This window comes from Neoarius graeffei, chromosome 9 (assembly GCF_027579695.1).
Source record: "Neoarius graeffei isolate fNeoGra1 chromosome 9, fNeoGra1.pri, whole genome shotgun sequence".
In the NCBI taxonomy this organism is placed as follows: domain Eukaryota; kingdom Metazoa; phylum Chordata; class Actinopteri; order Siluriformes; family Ariidae; genus Neoarius; species Neoarius graeffei.
The window spans coordinates 45750838-45777783 of record NC_083577.1 but is presented as its reverse complement, the minus strand read 5'-3'; the positions used below and the strand labels follow the sequence as shown (position 1 = coordinate 45777783).

The window sequence follows — 26946 nt, the reverse complement described above, 5'->3', positions numbered from 1 at the left end:
TCATGCCGACCACAGAGCCGGCCTGCCTGATCAGTTTGTCCAGCCTGGATGTGTCCTTCTTGGATGTGCTGCCCCCCCAGCACACCACGGTGTAGAACAGGACACTGGCGACCACAGACTGATAGAACATCCACAGGAGTTTCCTGCAGATGTTAAAGGACCGCAGCCTCCTAAGGAAGTATAGCCTGCTCTGTCCCTTCCTGTATAAGTGATTGGTGTTGCAAGTCCAGTCCAGCTTGCTGTCCAGCCACAGCCCGAGGTACTTGTAGGAATCCACAGCCTCCATCTCGACTCCCTCAATCAGAACTGGTCGTGACCTTGGTCTGGACCTCCCAAAGTCAATGACCAGCTCCTTGGTCTTCAAGGTGTTGAGCTGCAGATGGTTCCTGTTGCACCACACAGCAAAGTCCCTCACCAGGCTCCTATACTCCTCCTCTCTGTCGTCACTGATACACCCAACGATGGCTGTGTCATCGGCAAACTTCTGAATGTGACACAGCTCCGAGTTGTAGCAGAAGTCCACGGTGTACAGGGTGAAGAGAAGAGGGGCCAGCACCGTGCCCTGGGGTGCTCCGATGCTGCTAATCACAGTGTCAGACATGATGTCCTTCAGCCTGGCGTACTGCGGCCTGTCAGTGAGGTAGCTGGAGATCCAGGTGACCAGGCAGGGGTCCACTCACATCCTGTTCAGTTTGTCCTGAAGCAGTAGGGGCTGGATGGTGTTGAAGGCACTCAAGAAGTCCAAGAAGAGGATCCTCACTGTGCCATTTCCCTTATCCAGATGCGAGTGGGCTCGGTGTAGCAGGTAGAGGATGGCGTCTTCCACACCAACACCTGCCCGGTACGTAAACTACAGACAGTCCTGGGCATGTTGTACCTGGGGTCTGAGGAGGCTGAGGAAAAGCTGCTCCAACATCTTCATCAGATGTGAAGTGAGTGCCACCGGTCGGAAGTCGTTCAGCTCGCTGGGCCAATCCTTTATGGGAACTGGAACGATACATGATGTCTTCCAGAGGGTGGGCACTCTCCCCAGCTGCAGGCTGAGGTTGAAGATGCGTTGGAGTGGTTCACCCAGTTCAGCAGCGCAGGTCTTCAGTAGTCGTGGACACACCTTGTCCGGGCCTGCTGCTTTCCTGGGGTGAAGCTTCCTCAGTTGACCTCTGACCTGGTCTGCAGTAATGCATAGAGGAGTCTGTGTTGAGGTGGGGGAGGAGGGGGCTGCTGTGATGACTGGGGGGAGGTGTGTTGAGGGAAGAAGGAGAGATGGCTGCAGTGAGGGAGAGGGTGGGGGGGATGTGGGCTGGTTGAACCGATTGAAGAAGTCATTCAACTCGTTCTCCCTCTCCACTGTCCCCTCAACGACTCTGGTCTTTGTATTGTGGCCTGCGATGGTTTTCACACCTTCCCAGACCTCCCTCATGCTGTTCTCCTTCAGCTTCTGCTCCACCTTTCTCCTGTAGCTGTCCTTAGCTTCCCTCATGCAGCATTTCACCTCCTGCTGTGCTGCTTTCATCGCCTCCCTATCCCTGCTCCTGAAGGCGGCCTTCTTCCTGTTGAGGACAGCTTTGACTTTCTGTGTTACCCATGGCTTGTTATTAGGGTAACACCGTACAGTCTTAGCGGGGGAGACCACGTCTGCACAGAAGTTGAGGTAATCTGTCAGACAGTGTGTCAGCCCCTCTATGTCCTTAAAGTGTGGGCTAAGCAGCACATCCCAGTCCATGATGTCATAGCAGTCTCTGAGGGCATCTTCCATTTCAGGGGACCACCTCCTGATGGAGCTAGTTGTTGCAGGTTGCCTTTGAACCAGGGGGGTGTACTTTGGCTGTAGAAGAACCAGGTTGTGGTCAGACTTCCCTAGTGGGGGGAGGGGTGTGACTCTGTATGCATCCCTCACATTAGCATACAGCAAGTCAATTGTCCTGTTGTTCCTTGTTGGACAATCCACAGCCTGGTAAAAAGCAGCCAAAGTAGAGTCCAAAGTAGCATGATTAAAGTCCCCAGAAATGATCATAAATGCCTCAGGGTGCTGTGTCTGCAGCCTTGCTGTGACAGAGTGAATCCTCTCACATGCAGCGGCTGCATCTGCCTTTGAAGGGATGTAAACACAGACGGTGATCACGTGACTGAACTCCCTCGGCAGATAATATGGCCGCAGGCTAACAGCTCCAAGTCCGGGCAACGTAAAACTGGATATATATACACTACCGTTCAAAAGTTTGGGGTCACTTTGAAATGTCCTCATTTTTGAAAGAAAAGCACTGTTCTTTTCAATGAAGATCACTTTAAACTAATCAGAAATCCACTCTATACATTGCTAATGTGGTAAATGACTATTCTAGCTGCAAATGTCTGGTTTTTGGTGCAATATCTCCATAGGTGTATAGAGGCCCATTTCCAGCAACTCTCACTCCAGTGTTCTAATGGTACAATGTGTTTGCTCATTGCCTCAGAAGGCTAATGGAGGATTAGAAAACCCTTGTACAATCATGTTAGCGCAGCTGAAAACAGTTGAGCTCTTTAGAGAAGCTATAAAACTGACCTTCCTTTGAGCAGATTGAGTTTCTGGAGCATCACATTTGTGGGGTCGATTAAATGCTCAAAATGGCCAGAAAAATGTCTTGACTATATTTTCTATTCATTTTACAACTTATGGTGGTAAATAAAAGTGTGACTTTTCATGGAAAACACAAAATTGTCTTGGTGACCCCAAACTTTTGAACGGTAGTGTATATATATTTCTTCTTCCTGTTATATAAACAGGAAGAAGAAATATATGAAAGAGAAAGGTACACTGTATAAGAGGAAAAACTGAAGTAATCTCGGTAAAAATAATTATAGTAGTAAAAAAGAGGCATTAAAAAAGGATCAGAGACCGAACTGGAAAAGAAAAAAAAATAACAGTGAAGGAGAGTAATATAAGGATGTGTAATGAATGGGGGTAAAGTTGAGAAAATAAGAGGAGGCAATAAAAGGGGTTTAAAAAATCAGGAGATACTTTTATTGAGGCAAATTTGATCGGATACCACGGTTTAACACAAGCCAAACACGCGGTGGGAGTGGTAATATGGCGGCCAGATGACTTCACTCGTCTCCTCAGCGGGGAATGGGCTGTGAGCTCTCCAGATTTTATTTATGGTTTAAAGGACTGGTCACTTAAAAAATGTTTTGAGAGTGTGTTTTTCAGAGAAATTATTAACGTTGAGAATGAAATAGTAAGATAGACAGACAGACACACACACAGAGAATCAGAAAGCAAGCAAGTAGGTAAGTGCGCGTGAGAGAGAGAGAGTGTATCCAAGCAACGGCAGAGCTTTACTTTGTGTACCCGTGTTATCCTGGTTGTTTTTATCGATAACTAATAAGCCGCATTATCATAACAAAAGCTGTAGGTAAAGCAATTTTATTTTTATTAATAGACAGCGAACAGTAATGACAGACCGTGTAGCTTAGGGTCGAGCTATCCAGTATGTTATTAGCTATCTAACTTAGCCTAGCCATTCCGTTAAGCTAAAGTCTGTAGCTAATATTATTATATTGGACACTGTATGATTAGTTACAACAGCTAACGACAGCTAGCAATTTTCAAGGTAACTTTTTTTTTTTACTCTTTTATTTGACGACACCTCAAGACACTCGCCAAAACAGAACTAGTTAAAGTTAGTTTAGGAAAATTAATTATAGTTTACTATTGTAAATAGGGACACAGTGTTAGTTGTGCTTATTACATTTTACAGGCGATAATACTGTCATGGCGCATTAGCTATGTTTATAACAAATATAACAGTAATAATAGTCTTTATGGTGCTTTTTGTTGGCTGTGCACATAATATATGATTATGCATATAAGTCCTTGATTTTACAGGTTATGAATCAGCTAACACCGATTGACTGTCTTGTCTTCAGATTTTATTTGATTTTGTGCTCTTGTTAAAAGTTTATGATGGAGAATGTTCATCTTGTGGCTGAGGATGAAGATGATCTGTATTCAGGTTACAATGACTACAATCCCACATTCAACTCAGATGTACGTGTAGCATCACATTTCCTGTCTGCAGAGATCATCTTGAAAATAACATTATATATGTTTTATACACCAAATGGTTAATATTATTTTTTTTTCTACAGGAACTGGACAATGATATTGCCTTTCAGCAAGCTGTGAGGACGAGTCATGGCAGACGACCACCTGTAAGATTTACTGCTTTAAAGGGCATATTCTGGACCAATTTCATTTTTTAAATATGAAAGTATGTCCCTTTACACACTCATCCAGAAGGGTAATTTTGCACAAGGCCATCTGTCTACAGCAGAAAAAAATAAAATAACAAAACGCATCTGGAAAAATCCCAAGGAAGTCTGGAGCCAGATTCGTGACGTTATCTGCGGAAGCGCCAGCAGGCTGCCCAAGCTTTGCACGGTTTCAGTGCACAGCCTGTGTAGACCAAGCGCTCCCATTTCTCTCTCATTGTCCGGTCTTTTGGGAAACGATGAGTACTAATCCCATCAAGATTGGTGTTGCTACACCCTCCTACGATACATCTGTTAACCAATAATTACATGATAACGTTGAAGAAATTTGCAGGAAACCTCCAGGTTGTTTTCTCATAAACAAACCAGCGCTGACGTAGGATTCAGAGGGAGGCGTCCCGCAGATGACGTCACGAAAATCAATGTTTCCCGTGAAATCCAAATGCCAAGTTTTTTCAGAAGTGGACCAATTCGCCTCAAATGGCTTGATTGATTTCAACTGAATTTTTCTGGTATTGCGCAAGGTAAAAAAAATTGCAGAGAATGCAGAATGTTACAGATATTTGGCCAAAGTTTAATATAAAATAGGAGAATTACATTGATCTTGCTCCTGAATTTACCCGTGATATGCCCTTTAATCAACCACCTGCATACTATAGTTACAGATATTTGAGAATTTCAGAGATGCATCCAACAGCTAGGGTTTGCAATGAGGAAAAGGCTTTGCTATTGATATTCCTAACTGGACATCACTTTTTATGCATGTAGTATTTTTGAAGGGAGAATATCAAGCTCCCTCTTCCCATAAATATTGAGATGCATGAGAGTCAAAACACCCATTCGTGAAACTTTTTAGTTGAATGCACACCTCTGTTTTAGGGCTCTGCAAGAGTTTGTTGGATATTTAAGGGCTCCTGGCTTTCTAAAAAGTTTCTACTTGGTACATAACATTTTTGCCAGTATCATCACACACACAAGTTTACTGACAAGTTGTTTTCTTAGTTAACTTTAAATACATTTGTTCTTGAATCAAGCCACTTTTCCATTATAGGCATTTAGCAGATGCTCTTATCCAGAGCAATATACAGCAAGTTTTACCTTATTTGCATGTCTTTTGAAGTGGGAGGAAACCCACACAGACACAGGGGAGAACATGTAAACAACACACAGAAAGGCCTCCATTGACCATGAAGTTTGAACCTGGAACCTTCTTGCTGTGAGGTGACAGCACTAACCACTGCACCATCATGCTGCTGATCAAGTTGGGTTGATTTTGATCCAAATAAGGATATTTTACAAAATATGAGGCCAATGAATGCCTCGCCTTTATTTAGTAATAACAGTTCTATTAGGATTTGAGATAGGATGTATGCAATTCTTTACTCAAGGTAAAATTCTAAAATGGTGGCCCAGAGGTCACAACAGATTCAAAATCAGACTAATCTATACAGTTACCAGCCTTTTACCAGAAAAATATACATACATACATACATACATACATACACATGCATACGGGCGGCACGGTGGTGTAGTGGTTAGCACTGTCGCTTCACAGCAAGAAGGTCCTGGGTTTGAGCCCAGTGGCCGACAGGGGCTTTTCTGTGTGGAGTTTGCATGTTCTCCACACAGGTTTCCTCCGGGTGCTCCGGTTTCCCCCACAGTCCAAAGACATGCAGGTTAGGCTAATTGGTGACTCTAAATTGACTGTAGGTGTGAATTGTTGTTTGTCTCTATGTGTCAGCCCTGTGATGAATTGGCAACTTGTCCAGGGTGTACCCCACCTCTCGCCCATAGTCAGTTGGGATAGGCTCCAGCTTGCCTGCGATCCTGCTCAAGTTCGGGTCCTCTACCAGAGGCCTGGGAGTTTGAAGGTTCTGCTGTTCTGAGGACTGTAATCTTCTGGACAGAGACTTCAGATGGTGTACCTGGAATCTGCTTGAGCCACTGTCCCAGCTTGAGGGTCACAGCCCCTCATGCTCTTACCACCACTGGGACCACTTTGGACTTTACTGCCCACATCAGTTCCAGTTGTTTTTTGTCCCTGGTACTCCTCGAGCTTCTTGTTCTCCTTCTGCCTGATGTTACTGTCAGCTGGGCTTGCCACACCTATCACAACTACACTCTTCTGCTCCTTGTCTACCAACACTATATCTGGTTGGTTAGCCAGCACCTGCTTGTCAGTCTGCAACTTGAAGTCCCACAAGATCTTGGCTCTGTTGTTCTCAACCACTTTTGGTGGTGTGTTCCATTGGGACTTGGGGACTTCTTGTCTGTACTCAGCACAAATGTTCCTGTACACTATCCCACACATACATATATACACACACACACATACAATCATGGAGCACTTCATTGGCAACACTTGTACACCTACTTATTCATGCAGTCATCTAATCAATTGTGTAGCAGTAGTTCAATGCATAAAATGGACTAGCAGCTTCAGGTAATGTTCACATCAACTATCAGAATGGGGAAATAAATGTGATCTCAGAGATTTTGAGCATGGCATGATTGTTGGTGCCAGAAGGGTTGGTTTAAGTATTTTTATAACTGCTGATCTCCTGGGATTTGCATGCACAACAGTCTCTAGAGTTTACTCAGAATGCTGACAAACAAACAAACAAAAAAACCCTCATCCAGTGAGCGCCATTTCTGCAGACAGAAATGGCTTATTGATGAGAGAAGTCAACGGGGAATTGCCAGACTGGTTTGAGTTGTCAGAAAGGCAACAGTAACTCGGATAACTACTCTGTACAATTGTGGTGAGCAGAAAAGAATCTCGGAATGCACAACACATCAAAGCTTGAGGCGGATGGGCTACAACAGCAGGAGACCACATCTGGTTCCATTTCTTTCAGTCAAGAACAGAAAGCTGAGGCTACAGTTGGCACAGGCTCACCAAAACTGGGCAGTTAAAGACTGGAAAAATGGAGCCAGGTCTGATTATTCTCAATTTCTGCTGAGGCACACAGATGGTAAGGTCAGACTTTGGTGTCATCAGCATGAATCCATGGACCCAACCTGCCTTGTGTCAGCAGTTGAAGCTGGTGGAGGTGGTGTAATGGTGTGGAGAGTGTTTCCTTGGCAGACTTTGGGCCTGTTAATACCAGTAAGTCAATGCTTGAATACCACAGTCTATTTGAGTATTGTTGCTGGCCATGTGCATTCCTTCATGGCCACAATCTACCCCTCTGCTCTTGGCTACTTCCAACATGATAATGCACATCGTCAAAAAGTAAAAGTCATCTCACAGTGGTTTCATGAACATGACGGTGAGCCAAAAGAACAACTTTGGAATTTGTTAGAACGTGAGATTCACAGCATAAATGTGCACCCGAAAATTCTGCAGGAATTGAGTGATGCACTCATGTCAACATGAACCAGAATCTCAAAGAAATATTTCCAGCATTGCGTGGAATCCATGCCACAAAGAATTGAGGCTGTTTTGAGAGCAAAGTGAGGCCCTACTCAGTATTAGTATCGTGTTTCTAACAAACTGCTCAGTGAATGTATTTGATCACTACCTTTATTTTCTTCTACTGTTATGTATTTTAGATCATTAATTATGTTGTCTTGCCACTTTCATTCTAACGATATGGCAGTAAGCTTAATAGTTGTTAGAACATGATGTTGAAGCACCTTATACACTGGGAATTATTCTTGGTAATGTTGGGGACATATGTTTATTACAACATTTTTTTTCTTAGATGACTGCAAAAGTTCCTGGCAACGCTGTTGGTGGAAGACCCATAGGAACGTCTTTTGGCGTAAGTAACACAACTAAACCTATATAAACAGATTCATTTTAAACAAGAAAAGATGTTAGATGATAGGATTTATCACGTATTGTGAGAAAGAGAGAGTGTGTGTATAAAATCGAGGATGTGATTCTTCCGGATTTTCAGGCATAAAAATGCGACCCTCATGAATCATGCAAATTCTTTTTTTTTGGGGGGGTAGGACCACATTATCCATAGCGAGCAGCCCCTCCCCCACCTACGCGCTGCGCTTACTCAGTAATATAAGCGCCGCTTAGAGACAGAAAGGCACACAGAAAGGGCAGTATTTGCTCAGAGTGCACCCTCCAAACAATGGGGATTTACACGAAAACGGAAGGAGATATTCACAGAATTCTTTCACAATGAGTGCCACAAGGCTCTCCTGAACACGTTGATGTAATTTTTTTTGTCTGTAGTGTAAAAAATGAGGACGCTAGAGCGAGTTAAAAACGAGTGACTTTTCTGATTTTGCAGTACAAGCGCTGCCACGTTTATAATGGGATTCTATGGGGAAGCGCGCCTGTCCTCTCCTTACTTTCAGGCTTCGCATTCAAAAACTGTAAATCCTATCGTTCAGGTAGACACATCGTGTGAATCAGGACAAGTGTGGCTACTACTTTTGAGAAAATTATGTGTGTAGAGTGAAAATTGTGGCTGAAAACACAGTTTAAATGAGAAAGTTTGAGCTATTTTTTCAAGCTCTCTACACTCTAACTTAACGAGCTCCACTGGTGTGTAACGCAATAGACACCCATTATAAAACCTGATTTTCTCCAGGAATCCACATGTTGTTTGAGCCGGGACTGATCCAAAAGTATAGAGCCTAGCAGAAAAGTTGAATGGCAGATCCACACAGGAGAAGTTTCTCTACTTGTTAAAGTTTGAATCATGTCTCTAGGTGAAAGCATGCCAGAGCAGCGGAGGTTTGAAAAAGTGCTATGTTTTCCAACAAGTGTGGCTACTACTTTTGAGAAAATTGTGTGTGTAGAGTGAGAATTGTGGCTGAAAACACAGTTTAAATGAGAAAGTTTGAGCTTTTTTTTTTTCAGGCTGCCTGCACTCTAAATTCCTGAGCTCCACTGGTGTGTAACGCAATAGACACCCATTATAAAGCCTGATTTTCTCCAGGAACCCATATGGTGTTTGAGCTGGGACTGATCCAAAAGTATAGAACCTAGCAAAAAAGTTGAATGCCAGATCCACAGAGAAGTTTCTCTACGTTTTAAAGTTTGAATCATGTCTCTAGGTGAAAGCATGCCAGAGCAGCGGATGTTTGAATTAATTCCATAGAAATGAATGGGAAATTTTGGACGATTTTTTCGCGACTGTGTCGCGAAAAAATCGTAGAATAACGAACAAAGTAATAGCATAGCGAGTCCGATTGAGCCACACGTTTTAATATATTGCTGTCTGTGTGCGACGTACGGTTATTGAGTTATTCGAAATCAAAATTTGTACGGAAGATGAATAAGTTTAAGAAGAAACATGCAGAAGAACAATAGTGATGCTGTGCTTTGCAAGCACTGCATCACAAGCACTGCATCACTAAAAAGCCCATTATGCATAACTCGAGAGTAACCTTTATGTGACCTGAGTCAAGTAATGTAAGACACACGCGCGTTAGTAGTCAGTTTGTTGTTGGAATGGATGCAACTGTCACCCTACTCTCGTGTGTGACGTAGCATACCAGTGTCTTCGATGTCTTCAGTTGTCAATAGGATTGACATTTGGATGATTCAGGTAGGCCTGGGTTAAATGCAGAGGATGAATTTCACTGTGCTTGAAGTGTGCATGTGACAAATAAAGATTTCTTCTTCTTCTTCTAAAAGCATCCCTCACTACGTATCCGCCATTATGTCTTGGCTGTTTTCTTAGTCTCAGTTTCATTTACTGCTTTGCAAGTTATTTTATATACCCCCGCTGTTGTAGTATGGTACGCATACTATTTATAGACCCCTGTGCATGACGACATGCATCATGTGATATTTACAGCTGGGGTTATAGACAGACACCATCTTTCATGCAAGCAAAGCTTAATCTAAACCCCGCTGTCAAGAAAAATGTTAACAAACAGAAGCAAATGCTTCAAGAACAATGAGGAAATGAGTGGTTAAAGAATACAACGAGAGGAGCTAAGCCTGAAAACTTCAGAGAAATTTACAATTGGATTTAAAATGTATTTTACAAAAACAAAGTCGGAAGTGGGTATGAAAGAGTTTGCTTAAGAATCTCGTTTTATTTTTTTTTCTGCTCACATTCGAGTTAGCTCCTTCATGAAAGTGCTTGATTTTTCTTACAGGTGAAACAGCTTCCTTTTTCGACAGAAAACCCAGATTGGTTTCAAACAACTCGGGCATTTAAAAAAAAAAAACCTCAACAAAAGAGCGACATGCGCAATATATCCTGAAAGAACAGAACAGATTAAGAGCAGAGAGAGCTGGAGCTTTGTTTCTGTTATCAGAGGAACACAGTCCTGTGCAAAATATTTATATATCGTTTTTTGTTTGTTTTTTCTGTTATATCATCCACCTCTAGGTTTTTTTTTAAAAAAGGGCAAGGCAAGTGGGTTTAAAAGTTAATGTCAAGCCCTGTCTGGATGTCAATAATTGTGGAATGGTGTTGATAACTGTGGACAAAGGTGTCAAATACTTGTGGAATGGTGTCACGTGATCTGATACGCTAAGTAATTGGGAATCAACTCTCTTTTTTTTTTTTCCCCCACTGTAAGTTCGAGTCACTATTCATGCACAATTTACGTATTGAAAGTCTTTTCTACTTTTGCAATGGCCAAAAGATCATTAAAGTGTCGATAATTGTAGCTGCTGCTTCAGTTAAACACAAACTAATCTGTTAAGCAATTCATTTACATCATAGGCTTTGTACCACATCATTCTCTATATATACACACTCACTAGACACAGCAACCATCTTTGATCCTTCCTTCCAAGTTTTATTTTTCTTTGTAACATCACTATACATGGTTAATGACATGAAACCACACTTTACCAGGTCACAGTGCCTGCATTTGATGCTAACTAGTGGCTATTATAGAGCAATACCTGGAGTTTGATTGCATGTGTCCCTGTTTCCTCTCCCAAAAATAATCTGCTTTGATCCTAAGTTATGCGACACTTTTACACACAAGCTTGCATTTAATGCATCTATGAGGTTGTATGTGTATCTACAACAATACACTGGTATTAATAAATTAATTTGATTGTCAAGTCAATTTATTGTATAGCGCTTTAACAACAGACATATTCACAAAGCAGCTTTACAGAAAATAGACGTTAAAACATATGAACTAATATCTATACCTAATAAAATTATCTATACCTTTTGTGAATGTGGATTTTTAAATCAAAAGGAATAAAAACAGATTATGCAGATATTAATGGAAATATCTGAATATCGCGATATATCACCGAACCGATCATCGACACACGGTTAATACCAAGAGACGCTGAAACAATATAGTGCAGAAATGATGAAAAATAAACCAATTGAATGTTCCAGTTGTGTGCTGCATTCAGAACCATGTCATTTTAACGTGTATGATGTTTAACTTTAAGTAAAATGTTTAGTGGTAATTAAACTGAGCTTTACATTGTTATTATATTGTTTAGTGTTTTTTCACTTGTATGTCCATGTTACACTTCCTGACTTTATACTACACTTACTGACATTGTTATTGTGCATATTTTGAGAAAAATGATGACACTGAGTGTGTGCTCATCACCTGTTCTAATATCTGCACTTATTGTTTGATGTTTGAGGTTGTTTGCCCTCAAAATAATTGTTTTCCAATGATGAAAATTGGCACTAAATGTTTGCGTATTGCACTTTTCATTAAAAGTGTCAAAATGAGGTTACTGTGTGTAGTGGCTGCACTGTTGCCGCACCGCGTCGTTGCCGCGCCATACCACACCACACTGCTGCCGTGTCGCATTATGGGTCTATATATTTTCCTGCTTTTTTGTCCTCGGCCAATCACATCCCTGAAAATATATATAATTAGCATGTTTGCTGTTGGGCGGCACGGTGGTGTAGTGGTTAGCGCTGTCGCCTCACAGCAAGAAGGTCCGGGTTCGAGCCCCGTGGCCGGCGAGGGCCTTTCTGTGTGGAGTTTGCATGTTCTCCCCGTGTCCGCGTGGGTTTCCTCCGGGTGCTCCGGTTTCCCCCACAGTCCAAAGACATGCAGGTTAGGTTAACTGGTGACTCTAAATTGACCGTAGGTGTGAATGTGAGTGTGAATGGTTGTCTGTGTCTGTGTGTCAGCCCTGTGATGACCTGGCGACTTGTCCAGGGTGTACCCCGCCTTTCGCCCGTAGTCAGCTGGGATAGGCTCCAGCTTGCCTGCGACCCTGTAGAACAGGATAAAGCGGCTACAGATAATGAGATTAGATGTTTGCTGTTTCAAAAACTCCAGTAGATGGCAGGTTGATGAAACACTCCTAAAGGTGAGAAAATGGTTAGAATTGCTGACATGTCAGAAGTACAAAAAATAATTAAGCAATATGGCATGAGCAAGTGTGCTGTTGTACTGAATATTAGCACTTCTGTGATTTGGCCACATGCACGAGGCCTTAGATAATGTTGATAGTCTGTACAACACCACAAATTTGAACGTGATATTGCTTTTATCCAACATTTATATTATAAACAAGAAATTAATATGGAGTAACTAATATTTCAGACACAATATGGCCAAATGTTTTATTTTTTGCTGCAGCAAAGAAAATAGTTCCTAAAGAAGCCACAGCTGAACAGAACATTGCATTTGACCCAATTATTTGTTTTGTTTATGGTCTTCATTTGTTTGTTCCTTAGCTACGGACAACTATGGGTTCATCAACGGGAAGGCCTATGACTGGGGCAGTGCAGGTGAGAATGTCACGCTCAAGTGCTGTGGGTTCTTTTATGCTTTAAAAATATCTTTTCAGAAATAGAAGGACATACATTTACCTATCTTATCTTATTTTTTCTTAAGGATGGAGCTGCCCGTCCCATGACTGCAGTGCGAGCAGCAGGATACTCATCCTCTGTGATTAGAGGTAAGTGTGCAAATGACAAATTTTGCTATTTAAACTGATATAATACTGAGTTTTGTTTACGTTGATTTTATGCAGATCTATATTTCTCAACCATCAGACACCATATATTTTTACTTGGCAGTAAGGTTGTATCAGTTGTGTTGGAGAATGCAAGCATTTCCTTTTTTTCAGGTTCTACTTTTGATCCACTTGGACAGTCAAGAGGGCCAGCTCCTCCGTTAGAAGGAAAAAATGAAGACACGTGTGTTTTCTGATCTGCTTTTATTATGCCTAATTTATGAGAACCTGGCACACCGTATGCAATTTATATTATATTTATTTAGGCCATAGTCTGGCAAGTTTATGAACCATTTTTATGTACAATCCAGGCCAGAAGAGAAGATTAAGATACTGGAAAAGAAAGTGAATGATTTGATTGAGGAGAGCTGTATGGCCCATGCAAACAGTGATCTACAGCTGGTAAGTAAAATGTTGCCTGAAGTAAGCTTAGTGAGTTGTGTAAATGTGCTTGGACTAGACTTTTAAGATACTGTGATAATGTGCTTACTTGTGTACTTTAACACTTGCTCTAAATTACTCTACGTGTGTGTGTGTGTGTGTGTGTGTGTGTGTGTGTGTGTGTGTGTGTTTTGCTCCTTCAGGCTCTAGAAAAGGCCAAAGAAGCTGGTAGAAAAGAAAGGGTGTTACTGAGACAGCGAGAGCAAACTGGCACTGCAGATCATATCAATTTGGATTTAACTTATTCAGTGAGTTAATTTCTAATTAATCAGAGCCACTATTAAATTATATTTACGTTAATATAATGAATGCTGGGTTCTCTTGTGCTTCTGCTGTTCAGGCGCTGTTTAATTTGGCAAACCAGTATGCTAACAATGACATGAACACAGAAGCCTTGAACACTTACCAGGTCATTGTGAAGAACAAGATGTTCAACAATGCAGGTGATGTTATGACTAGGGTTTTGACGTTACCCATTTAAAGGTATAGACCGGGTGTGCAATTGGTAGAGTGAGTTGGGACAATCTCTAAGAAACAAAATACTAAACCATATGCCAGCAGAGCCTGAATAGTAGTGTTATAGATGTTATGTTGTTAATAATATGTCACTAAAAAGATTAATTTGGTGTCATAAATAGTTTATAAAAGTTACCGATAATTCTGAATACATAATGCCATGCAATGTATATACAACCCCAAATCAGAAAAAGTTGAAACGGTTTGGAAAATGCAAATTAAAAAAAAAAGCAGTGATTTTTCCAAATTTACTTTGATGTGTATTTCATTGCTGACCGAATGAACCCAAGATATTTCATGTTTTGTCTGGTCAACTTCATTTCATTTGTTTATATACTTTATATATAAATTTGTTTATATGAGTGATTCCACGCTTATGGGTACTGAAATGGGGACATGAACTTATTTTTAAAAATTCACCTAAAACCATTTCTTTTTTTACCATCAGGTCACAAAACATGTAATCTTTAATGAATGATATGTTAAAAGATAACTTTAATTTTCTGAGATGTAATAAAAACATATTTATATGCCAAAGTCAGAACGTAACAGAAGTGTTGTGGACATATATATTCTCAATTTTAACAATGTAGAATTACTTTTTGAAACATAGGAAGGTGATGTTTTAGCAAATATAATTAATAAACATGTGTAGTAGAATAAACATACACATTCTTTCAATAAGATTAACATGGTATATAGCTAGATTGTAATTAATTTGTAACAGACGCGAGATGGACAATCGTAACAGAAGTAATGTAACAGACATCATTTTGGAACTCATAGGCTTGACTTTGGCATATAAATATGTTTTTATTACATCTCAGAAAATTAAAGTTATCTTTTAACATATCATTCATTAAAGATTACATGTTTTGTGACCTGATGGTAAAAAAAGAAATGGTTTTAGGTGAATTTTTAAAAATAAGTTCATGTCCCCATTTCAGTACCCATAAGCGTGGAATCACTCATATACTTTATATTCCTGCATTTCAGGCGTGTAACCCATTCCAGAAAAAAGTTGGGACGGGACAATTTAGGGCTAGTAATGAGGTAAAACAATTAAATAATGATGTGATTTGAAACAGTTGATGTCAACAGGGGGACTATAATCATGATTTGATACAAAATCAGTATCCAGGAAAGGCCTAGTGTTTGAGGAGCAAAATTGGCCTGAGGATCTCCAGTTTATCAACAAATGCTTGAGAAAATTATTGAAATTATTAAAAACAATGTTCTTCAAAGAAAGTTAGGAAGAAATTTGGATATTTCACCCTGTAAGATGCATAATATCATTAAATGATTCAAGGAATATGGAGGAATTCCAGTGTGTAAAGGCCAAGGGCGCAAGCCTAAGCTGAACACCTGTGATCTCCGATCCCTCAGACAGCACTGCATCAAGAGCTATCATTCATTTATAGCTGATATAACCACATGGGCTCGGGATTACTTTGGCAAACTTTGTCAAACACCGAAATATGTAGTGCCAGCTAAAACTTTACTGTGCAAAAAGGAAAACTTATGTTAAATGTTTCCAAAAGTGCTGTTGACTTCTCGGGGTTTGGAGACATCTGGGATGAACTATCGCACAGTGGAAATGTATTGTGGTCAGACAAATCAGTATTTCAGGTCTTTTTTTTGGTAAGAAAGGGACGCCGTGTGCTCCGGACCAAAGATTTAAAGGACAATCCAGACTGTTACCAGCAACAAGTCCAAAATCTAGGGTCTGTTAATGTCGAAAAGTACATTGAGATTTTGGAGCAACATATGCTGCCATCTGCAGGGATCCTCATACATACGTCAACAAGCCAAGGCAAAACCACATTCTGTACACATTACAAATGCATGGCTGTGGAAGAAGAGGGTGCAGGTGCTGGACTAGCCTGCCTGCAGTCCTGACCTGTCCCCAATAGAGAATGTGTTGAATTGAGATTTTGGAAATGGAAAAATATGACAACGATGATCCCATATTGGTGCACACATTAAGACCTGTTTGCAGGAAGAATGGGACAAAATAACACCTGAAACATTTCATCACTTGGTGCCTTCAGTCCCTAAACATCTTAAGTGTCGTGAGAAGGAATGGCAACATTACAAAGTGGTAAATGTGTTGCAAGAATCAAAATTGAAATGTGTTTATTTTGAAAAAAATAAAATGCCCACAACCAGCGCTCGAAACTAACGGTGTCCCGATGTCCCGGGGACCATAAAAAATGTCATCGGGACACAAAATTATCATATCTGGGACAATCCCGGGACAATGGAAAAAAAATAGATCTAGAAAAAAAGTTCTACATTAATATTATTTACAAAGCCGTAACACATACGTAGACATTCACCTAAATTTGTGAATTTTAATTTTAAAACGTTAACAGCGAAAAATACATAGTAGCTACACTTTCGATGCACCTGCATCCGTAGGCTACAGAGGAGCGCATTCTGTTCTAGAATCTTCGGCCGGTGTCCGCATTATATGGACTTGGAATGGAATTGCTACCGCACACGCTGCGCCGACTCTTGCCAGAACAAAAATGCTGAAGTGGTTGAAGCGGACCGACCGCGGGGAAGAAACTGAAAGCCCAGACATAACGTCTCCGGGATCTTCAGGATCCAAAGTGTCATCGCCTGGTCTGCAGGCAACGCTAGCAACTGAATGAACTTAATGAACACTGTTAGACACGTTATAAAATACAACAGGAATGATGTGGATGATATTGACGGAAGATACCGTTCAACAGAATAAGTGAGTTTTCTTGGTGTCTTTCTAGTTCAGAAAGTTTAGTCAGTCAGCAGCACAACTAGGCTCGGACCTGCCACTATGCTGATGGTGCTAACATTTGCACCCGGCAGCGAAAGTTCATAAAATGGATAACGGAAAGTTCATAAAAATGGATAATGGAAAGTTCATAAAAATTGATAACGGTAATGGATAACGGAAAGTTCATAAAAATGGATAACGGAAAGTTCATAAAAATGGATAACGGTAATGGTGAAAATTATAAGTTGGCCTTATAAGTGCCAACAGATATTCAAGGTATAAGTAGATGAAATGAACATAAAAGGGGTCTTATTTTCAACTAAAGTGTACTGCAGATGTAGGGAGTTGAAACATTTTCTGAATGAGCTAGATCTCATCTCATTATCTCTAGCCGCTTTATCCTTCTACAGGGTCGCAGGCAAGCTGGAGCCTATCCCAGCTGACTACGGGCGAAAGGCGGGGTACACCCTGGACAAGTCGCCAGGTCATCACAGGGCTGACACATAAAATCGCATAGTTACAAATATAATAGTAACTTCATATGATAATATTAACCACTGGTTATTTCAGAGAGGAAAAAAATGGGGACACTATTGCTTCCATTCGGGACAATACAACACAGAATTCGGGACCACTGGGGGACACAAAGGAAAAAAGTTAATTTCGAGCCCTGCCCACAACCCTGCACAGGATAAGTGATTATGGATAATGGATAGATGGATGGACAATAAAATGTATGAGGTAAAATATCAAATAATGTGGTGTTGTATTGTTTTGAGTGCAGTACAGATCAAAGATTATTTAATTTCAATTTCAACATACCGTCCCAACTTTTTCCTGATTTAGGGTTGTGTACATATGTATAAACTATTAGTGAAGATGGTGATCTGTTCAAATACTACGGGATATAAATATGCATATGATGATCACAGTATTTGTCCTTTTGTTCTTTTTCCAATATAAGGCCGACTGAAAGTGAACATGGCTAATATCTACTTTAAACAGAAGAACTACCCCATGGCAATTAAATTTTATCGTATGGCTTTGGACCAAATCTCTAATGCACACACAGAGATGAGGCAAGTTTCACAGAAGATTCGTCAGTATGCATGCAACATCATGTAAATTAATATTACCTTTTTAAAATGTAGTGTTACATTTGTTTAACTGTTTTTGCTTCCAATAGGATCAAGATTATGCAGAACATTGGTATCGCATTCGTACGCATGGGCCAGTACTCAGATGCCATAACCTCCTTTGAGCATATTATGAGTGAGAGTCCCAACATCAAGACAGGCTTCAACCTAATTCTATGCTACTATGCAATTGGCGACCGTAAAATGATGAAAAAATCTTTCCAGAAACTAATCTGTGTGCCACTGGGCATTGATGAGGAAGAGAAGTACATCCCTTCAAATGTGAGCATAAAGAGAATGAAGAGTTAATTTTGCTCCACATTCGAATTAGCAGTATTATAATTTGTGGTCAATAGACTTTCTTGATTAAATTGAACAGTGAGATTCAATCTCTTGTTAGGATGACCCCCATGCAAACTTACTGATTGAAGCCATCAAAAACGATCAGCTTCATCAAATGGAGCGAGAGAGGTATCTTACAAAATCTGTGAAGCGGTAATTTAATATACCATGGGGTCCAAAATTCTGAGACCACATTGACAATATGGACTTTTTATTTATTTTTATTTAAAATGGGAAATAAACAGAAAGTTGTAGACGTTTGAAAATTCTTTAAAAAAAAGTTACATCTTGACTATTCAATATTAAAGGTGTTGCACAATTTCTAGGTCACTATTTAAATGTAAGGAAAATTGTGATATGTTAACTCCTTTGTACAAAAGGTCAGATTTTCCGTGAGTCTTATCACGTCCACTGAATCATGTGCTCAGATGACACTCTGATGGATGTGATCTAACATGGATTATAAGGTATATTATTACACAAACTTGTGGAGTCTGTGTCAGCTCAAGTACACACTGTCTTTAAAGCAAAAAAAAAAAAAGGGGGGCATACCAAATACTATAGCGCTGTCGCCTCACAGCAAGAAGGTCCTGGGTTCGAGCCCCGGGGCCGGCGAGGGCCTTTCTGTGTGGAGTTTGCATGTTCTCCCCATGTCCGCGTGGGTTTCCTCCGGGTGCTCCGGTTTCCCCCACAGTCCAAAGACATGCAGGTTAGGTTAACTGGTGACTCTAAATTGACCGTAGGTGTGAATGTGAGTGTGAATGGTTGTCTGTGTTAGCCCTGTGATGACCTGGCGACTTGTCCAGGGTGTACCCCGCCTTTTGCCCATAGTCAGCTGGGATAGGCTCCAGCTTGCCTGCGACCCTGTAGAAGGATAAAGCGGCTTGAGATAATGAGATGAGATACCAAATACTAAGAACCTCATGAAGTTCATGTAAATATTTCTAAGATTCTACTTTGCACTCAAGTTATTGCTAATAATATAATTTGTAATGAAACCTTCGTTACATTGAAAGAGAATGTCAAACCGAAGCATTTTCACTCGTTGTCTCAGACTTTTGGACCCCACAGTAAGTTTCATAAGATGAAATTACACAGTGGTGTTGTTTTGAGAAAGTCATGCATTATTTCTTCTGTTATAGAAAAGCTCTAGCTGAGAAGTACATCATGACTTCAGCAAAGCTTATTGCTCCAGCCATTGAGTCCACTTTTGCAGCTGGTTTTGACTGGTGAGTTTTCGTTGCATAGTGCAATACAGAGCTGTGAAGAAATGATCTAAACTAACTTACTAGCTAAGATAATACTACTACTAATAATAATACATTTATTAGACAGCAATTAGACAATTATTAGAAAGGGAATAAAAAACCCCAGTTATTATACTTGAATGTTTGAATGTAGTACTGTGGTTTTAGGTGTGTAGATATGGTTAAAGGTTCGCAGTATGTGGAGCTGGCCAATGATCTAGAGATTAACAAAGCTATCACTTACCTGAGACAGAGGAACTTTAACCAGGTGAGGGAAGTCCTAATACACCTCTCCTATGTTTGTGTGTAGTTCATGGATGAATATGAATGTTACCTATTTGCCCACATGATCTTTTGCTTCCCCCCATTATCTGTCTTTTCAGTGTTTCACACATTTATAGTCCCTATTTTTCTTTTTCTGCTTTTACATTTGCTTGCCTGTTGAGGCTGAGGTATGTGTGTCTTGTCACAGTTTGTCTTTGAATGAATAAACTTTGTGGTGATTGTTGTGCCACTTTCATTGCTCCTGTCATTTGTGCCAAATAAAATACAACCCCGATTCCAAAAAAGTTGGGACAAAGTACAAATTGTAAATAAAAACGGAATGCAGAGATGCCAATCACTACGATTCGTGCGTAGTCACTACGTTTTTGACAGTAGCACTACGAGGCTACGACCGTCTATTCAGTTTATATGGGATTCATACGATTTTAGCATGGATGCGGTTTGAAACGCGCGAATCTATAAGGGTTCACGATATTTTGCTGGTGTTCGGTACATTTGAGGCCAATTATTGCTTGATAATTCAATATTTTGACTGTATTTATGGTCAAAGTTTGCTTCGATGGGCGCCGCCATCTTTGTTGTCAGTGCGGCTTACAGGACTGGCATAGCAGAGAGAGAGCGCGCGCCCCAAAAAACAAAAGTACAAAACCCACTTCAGCTCAGATTACACAAAAGAATCTCCCTGTCTAATAAGGGTAGAAAATAATGACAGTTTCGCGCGATGTACTGTTTGCAGCAGTGGTTTCAGCATTGCCCATGGTGGCTTAAATGATTGTAAAGGACATGTTGAGGTGAGGAGTGTCATTTCATGTGCATTATATTTAGGTCTACAACAGGCTGTCATGAAAAGACCAAACTTATTGAAGATTTCTGTAAAGTAACAATGTATGAATATACATCATATATATCAAATACACGTCATATATAAGTGTGTATCTTTTTATAAATGAGGTTAGCTTGTCTAATGTAGCATGTTGGGGAGAATCATAGTATCATATCTATATTTCTGATAAAATTTTAGGTATGATACCGTGTATAACTCTCCTACTTATTGCTCATTTCATGGGGGGGAATTGCTGGTATGTGCCACGCGGGAGCGTCTGCCCACATTTTTTTAGGCCGAGATGAACTTATAGTTTTTGATTTAAAAAAAATTTTCCAATTTGTAATGCCCATTGTACATGCCTGTTCTTTAACTCAAAATCACCATCTCGATCTTCAAATTGACCATATGGTATATGCATTACATTACACAACATCCTGTCCAGATAAAACCTAGTTAGTACACACAACAGTTGAAAGGGAAGTGATGAGTGATGTTGAATGTTGCCTGCTTAATATGCAAGACCTCCTGCTACCATGATAACATCAGAAGAAAGCTTCAGAGAATTATATGACAGAACTTTTTTCTGGTTTGCACTTCATTGTAAAGGATTAGAGTATTCAAAGACATGAATAGCAAAAATACAGAAATATAATACTGTAGAGCTCGTTTATATTAAAAGGTGCATTGATTTTTTGAAATCATCAAATGTGAATTGATTAAAAACAAGTCTCTTGTACCATATTAATCATTTTCACCTGGTAGTCCACCAAGAAGGGGAATTTATTTCCAAATACATTGCAACTTTTTGCTGATAAAATTAATGGTTTTGGGGTAAAAAAAAAAAATAGCCAAAAATCATTAGCCCCTGGAACCCCTGGGCCCCGCCCCCTTGGGCTATGGGCCCCGCCCCCTTGGGCTATGGGCCCCGCCCCCCTGGGCCATGGGCCCCGCCCTGGTTTTTTCAGACTTTTTAAATATTTTTCATTCTCATCCCTGCATTAACATGACTGGGTATAAAGAGCGCTCTCCGCGCTGTCCGACTGCTCATATGGACTCACAATCGGATTGCCAAGGTCAACAAGAACGCTCATGGAGTTAATCACGGTGTTCTTCGCTCACTTGGGAAACTGCAATATTCTGCTGTCTCTGGATTATTACCTGTGTTTCCTGCGAAGATTGGCCTTTTAAACTCCTGCTCCATCACCAACAAAGCGTCACTCATTAATGACCTGATTATCCAAAAGACCCTGGACATACTTCTGCTGGTGGAAACATGGCAATAGGCTGAGGACTCTTTACATTTAAATATGTCTTCTCCATCTGGATACACACATTTTTCAAAGCCCCGTCTCACAGGGAAGGGTGGAGGTCTAGCTGCAGTTTTCCGATGTGGTTTGAAACTTAAAGAGATTGTTTTTCATGATGTTACATCTTGTGAATATCTGGCTTTGAAAACCTCCACTCCCACACCGATGTTGCTGCTCTTAATCTATCGACCTCCCAAATCATTGCCATCTCTCTTTCTGTCTGAACTGAATGAACTGCTAACTGTAGCCTCATCTGTCTGTCCTGCTGTCATTCTTCTGGGTGACTTTAATATTCATGTTGACATTAGTTGCTCCCTTACTGAGGAGCTCTTGACTGTCTTTGAATGTTTAGGTTTAACTCAGCATGTTGACTTTCCAACACATAATCATGGTCATATACTTGACTTGCTCTGCTCTACTGGTACAAAAATTGTGTCTGTATCGGGTTCTGATGTAGGTTTTACTGACCACAGGTTGATTGAGTGTTGTCTCAGTGTGCCACCTTCTAAACTTCCTCTGCGTTATACTGTCTCCGTAATCTTTCTTCTACTGATGTGCATTCTTTCTCTGCCTCTCTCCTTTCTTCTTTTTGTAAATTTGCTGAGGTTTCCTCTCCTGATGATACAGTTGCTATCTACAATAATACTATATCTAACACACTTAACACTTTCGCTCCCCTTAAAACTAGACAGGTCTCTGCAAATCGCGCCTCTCCTTGGTTCACCTCTGAGCTTAGGGCCATGAAGGCCAAGGGAAGGCGGCTAGAGCGTCTTTATAAGAAAACTGATCTCACTATTCATCTTTCACTCTTCTCTGAACACATCACAAAGTATAAGGATGCTCTTAATGCTGCTCGATCTTCCTACTATGCTAACATCATTAAGAGTGGCAATCATAGACCCAAAACTTTGTTTAATACAATAAGTAAACTTCTTCAGCCTCCTTCCTCAACCACTCCCAGTTCTCCTGCTCAGTGTCAGGCTTTTTTGGATTTTTTCAATGATAAAATTGCCAGTATTTACCAACACTTTCATTCTGAAATTCATTCTTCTGTCCCGCTAGTAGCTCTTTCTCATAAAGCTGACTGCTGTCTCTCTGCTTTCTCTCCTGTTGATTCTTTTAAAATATCGGAAATTATAACTAAGTCCTCCTCCTCCTCATGTCTGTTGGACCCTGCACCCACTGCAATTCTTAAATCTTGTGTATCTGCTATCTCCCCTTATATTGCTCATTTGATTAATCAGTGTTTTGCTTTAGGCAGTGTTCCCACCTCCCTCAAAATTGCTTCAGTTACACCAATACTAAAGAAACCTGGTCTAGATTCTCTTTCACTGCCCAATTACAGACCCATTTCAAATCTCCCTTTTTTAGCTAAAGTAATGGAGAGAGTTGTAGCCTCTCAGCTTCATACTTTCCTTGCTCAAAATGATCTCTATGAACCCTTTCAGTCAGGCTTTCGTAATATGCATAGCACTGAATCTGCTCTCTTGAGAGTTGTTAATGACCTCCTGCTCTCAACTGATGCTGGTCATCTCAATGTCCTTGTTCTCTTGGACCTCACAGCCGCCTTTGACACCGTACATCATGAGAGACTAATTTCCAGACTATCTTCTTTTGGTATTACTGGCTTAGCTTTATCCTGGTTTCAGTCATATCTAGCAAACAGGCAACAGTTTATTTCTATTGGTGTTCATAAATCATCCACTGCTACTGTTGCTCAACGTGTGCCTCAGGGTTCTGTCCTTGATCCCCTTCTTTTTATATGTCTCTCCTGTAGGCCAGATTATTCGTAACCATGGCCTTAACTTTCATTGTTATGCTGATGATATTCAAATCTACATCACTATCACCCCTTCCATAGCCTCTGTTCAGCTGCTAAGGTCTTGCATCACTGACCTTAAGCAATGGCTGTATAAGAACTGCCTTAAACTTAATGCTGGCAAAACGGAGGTTCTATTAGTAGGTACCAAAAGACAGGTTCAGAATTTCTCCAGTTTTACTATTGATGTAGATGGTGTGTCTATTCATCCTTCCCAAGTTATAAAAAACCTTGGAGTTATCTTTGACTCCACCCTTACGTTTGAACCCCATCTTAAACTAATTACTAAGAATGCTTTCTTTCACCTCCGCAATATTGCTCGTCTCCGCCCTTTTCTTTTGGAAACTGATGCCAATATGTTGGTCAATGCATTTATTTTTTCTCGTCTTGACTATTGCAATTCTCTCTTTTATGGTCTCCCTGCCACATTGCTCAATTGCCTGCAGTACATTCAAAACTCAGCAGCAAGAATCCTCACACTCGCCAAGCGCACTGCTCACATCACTCCTGTTTTACAGCAACTGCATTGGTTGCCAGTTATCTCCCGGATCAAATACAAAATCTTGCTGATAACCTATAAAGCTCTTCATGATTTCGCTCCTTCCTATCTCTGTGAGCTAATTCATTTGTACTGTCCCTCCCGCTCCCTTAGATCTTCTGTCTGTGGACTTCTGACTGTTCCTCGTTTTAAATTGGCATCTATGGGTGGCAGATCATTTAGTGTTGCTGCTCCTAAACTTTGGAATTCGTTACCACAATTGCTTCGTGACTGTTCCACACTCTCTTCCTTCAAAGCCAACTTGAAAACTTTTCTCTTTACCTCACACTATTCTTCCTAATTTTTTTTTTTTGGTGGTAACGCTTTTGTAAAGCGTCCTTGGGTTTGTGAAAGGCGCTATATAAATTGAACTTATTATTATTATTATTATTATTATTATTATTAAAAAGAGCATCTTGGAGTGGCAGCGGCTCTCAGAAGTAAAGATGGGAAGAGGATCACCAATCCCCCTAATTCTGCGCCGACAAATAGTGGAGCAATATCAGAAAGGAGTTCGACAGTGTAAAATTGCAAAGAGTTTGAACATATCATCATCTACAGTGCACAATATCATCAAAAGATTCAGAGAATCTGGAAGAATCTCTGTGCGTAAGGGTCAAGGCCGGAAAACCATACCGGGTGCCTGTGATCTTCGGGCCCTTAAGGCCAATTTATACTGACAACCCAGTCCTCGCAGATAGCGTCGCAGACAGTGTCTGTGTAGCCCCCCCACCTTCGCAGACGCTCTGCGCGCACCTCCCAAAAATTGTGACCACCGCAGAAGCCTCGCAGACAGCGTCGCAGACAAGAGGGCTCTGATTGGTCCACTCTACATCCGCTGTACATGCACTTCCGCTTCCCTACTTTCCCAGTTTGGTTTGTTTTCACGACCGCCATTTTTAAAAACACGAGCGAAGATGGAGCAGCACGAAGAGCGGTTGATTGAGGAAGTGAGGAAGTACGTACATCTATACGACTCCAGTTCTAGTCATTATAAGTAACCGGAGGATAAACACTCCACTAACCACACCCACCAACTACTCCTAGCGATTTCGCGACTTCGCGCCCCCTTGCGTTGTGGCAGTGAATAACATCGCGCACGCCAGTTACTCCCCGCTCAACGATAAATTACAACTGTCTGCGAAAAGCTATCTGCGAAAGCCTTGTCGCAAGAGCATGCAGAGGCCTTTAGACAGCACTGCATCACATACAGGCATGCTTCTGTATTGGAAATCACAAAATGGGCTCAGGAATATTTCCAGAGAACATCATCTGTGAACACAATTCACCATGCCATCCGCCATTGCCAGCTAAAACTCTATAGTTCAAAGAAGAAGCCGTATCTAAACATGATCCAGAAGCGCAGACGTCTTCTCTGGGCCAAGGCTCATTTAAAATGAACTGTGGCAAAGTGGAAAACTGTTCTGTGGTCAGATGAATCAAAATTTGAAGTTCTTTATGGAAATCAGGGACGCTGTGTCATTCGGACTAAAGAGGAGAAGGATGACCCAAGTTGTTATCAGTGCTCAGTTCAGAAGCCTGCATCTCTGATGGTATGGGGTTGCATTAGTGCGTGTTGCATGGGCAGCTTACACATCTGGAAAGACACCATCAATGCTGAAAGGTAAATCCAGATTCTAGAGCAACATATGCTCCCATCCAGATGACGTCTCTTTCAGGGAAGACCTTGCATTTTCCAACATGACAATGCCAAACCACATACTGCATCAATTACAGCATCATGGCTGCGTAGAAGGGTCCGGGTACTGAACTGACCAGCCTGCAGTCCAGATCTTTCACCCATAGAAAACATTTGGCGCATCATAAAACGGAAGATACAACAAAAAAGACCTAAGACAGTTGAGCAACTAGAATCCTACATTAGACAAGAATGGGTTAACATTCCTATCCCTAAACTTGAGCAACTTGTCTCCTCAGTCCCCAGACGTTTACAGACTGTTGTAAAGAGAAAAGGGGATGTCTCACAGTGGTAAACATGGCCTTGTCCCAACTTTTTTTGAGATGTGGTGTTGTCATGAAGTTTAAAATCACCTAATTTTTCTCTTTAAATGATACATTTTCTCAGTTTAAACATTTGATATGTCATCTATGTTCTACTCTGAATAAAATATGGAATTTTGAAACTTCCACATCATTGCATTCCATTTTTAGTTACAATTGGTACTTTGTCCCAACTTTTTTGGAATTGGGGTTGTAAGTGGAAACCCAAATCAGGGATTGAACCAAGAACATCTTTTGTTTCTTATTCTCTATCGCACTATATCAATATCTTTCTTGAAGATTCGTAAATATGCTAGAATGCTGTATTCCAGGCATAGCAGGGTTGAACTGTTAGCACTGAAGGCCTACAGACCAAGCAGGATTTGTTTTCAAATATCTGACCCACTGGTTCTGCTGTGCAGGCAGTGGACACGTTGAAAGCCTTTGAGAAGAAAGACAGCCGGGTGAAGAGTGCTGCTGCGACCAACCTTTCCTTTCTCTACTTTTTGGTATGTAGATACTGACATTTGCACTATTTGAAAGCGTGAATGTATTTTATTTTTCTCGCATTACTTTATGCAGGAGTACA

At 40.8% G+C, this 26946-nt stretch overlaps 1 protein-coding gene across 8 annotated transcripts in view; it reads left to right on the top strand.

The window, feature by feature from the left end:
- The window catches only part of ift88 (intraflagellar transport 88 homolog), a 48836-nt gene that overhangs the window by 4652 nt on the left and 17238 nt on the right, over nucleotides 1-26946 (top strand). For 2 of the 8 annotated variants that reach the window (XM_060929607.1, XM_060929608.1), the window contains 15 exons: nucleotides 3938-4027; nucleotides 4129-4191; nucleotides 7959-8018; nucleotides 12861-12914; nucleotides 13021-13084; nucleotides 13256-13325; nucleotides 13453-13543; nucleotides 13726-13830; nucleotides 13923-14025; nucleotides 17821-17935; nucleotides 18043-18274; nucleotides 18393-18463; nucleotides 19477-19563; nucleotides 19750-19849; nucleotides 26780-26866. In XM_060929607.1, the coding sequence (XP_060785590.1) occupies nucleotides 3938-4027; nucleotides 4129-4191; nucleotides 7959-8018; nucleotides 12861-12914; nucleotides 13021-13084; nucleotides 13256-13325; nucleotides 13453-13543; nucleotides 13726-13830; nucleotides 13923-14025; nucleotides 17821-17935; nucleotides 18043-18274; nucleotides 18393-18463; nucleotides 19477-19563; nucleotides 19750-19849; nucleotides 26780-26866 (1392 nt within the window). The other 6 variants (XM_060929613.1, XM_060929611.1, XM_060929610.1 and 3 more) reach the window with 6 other exon arrangements.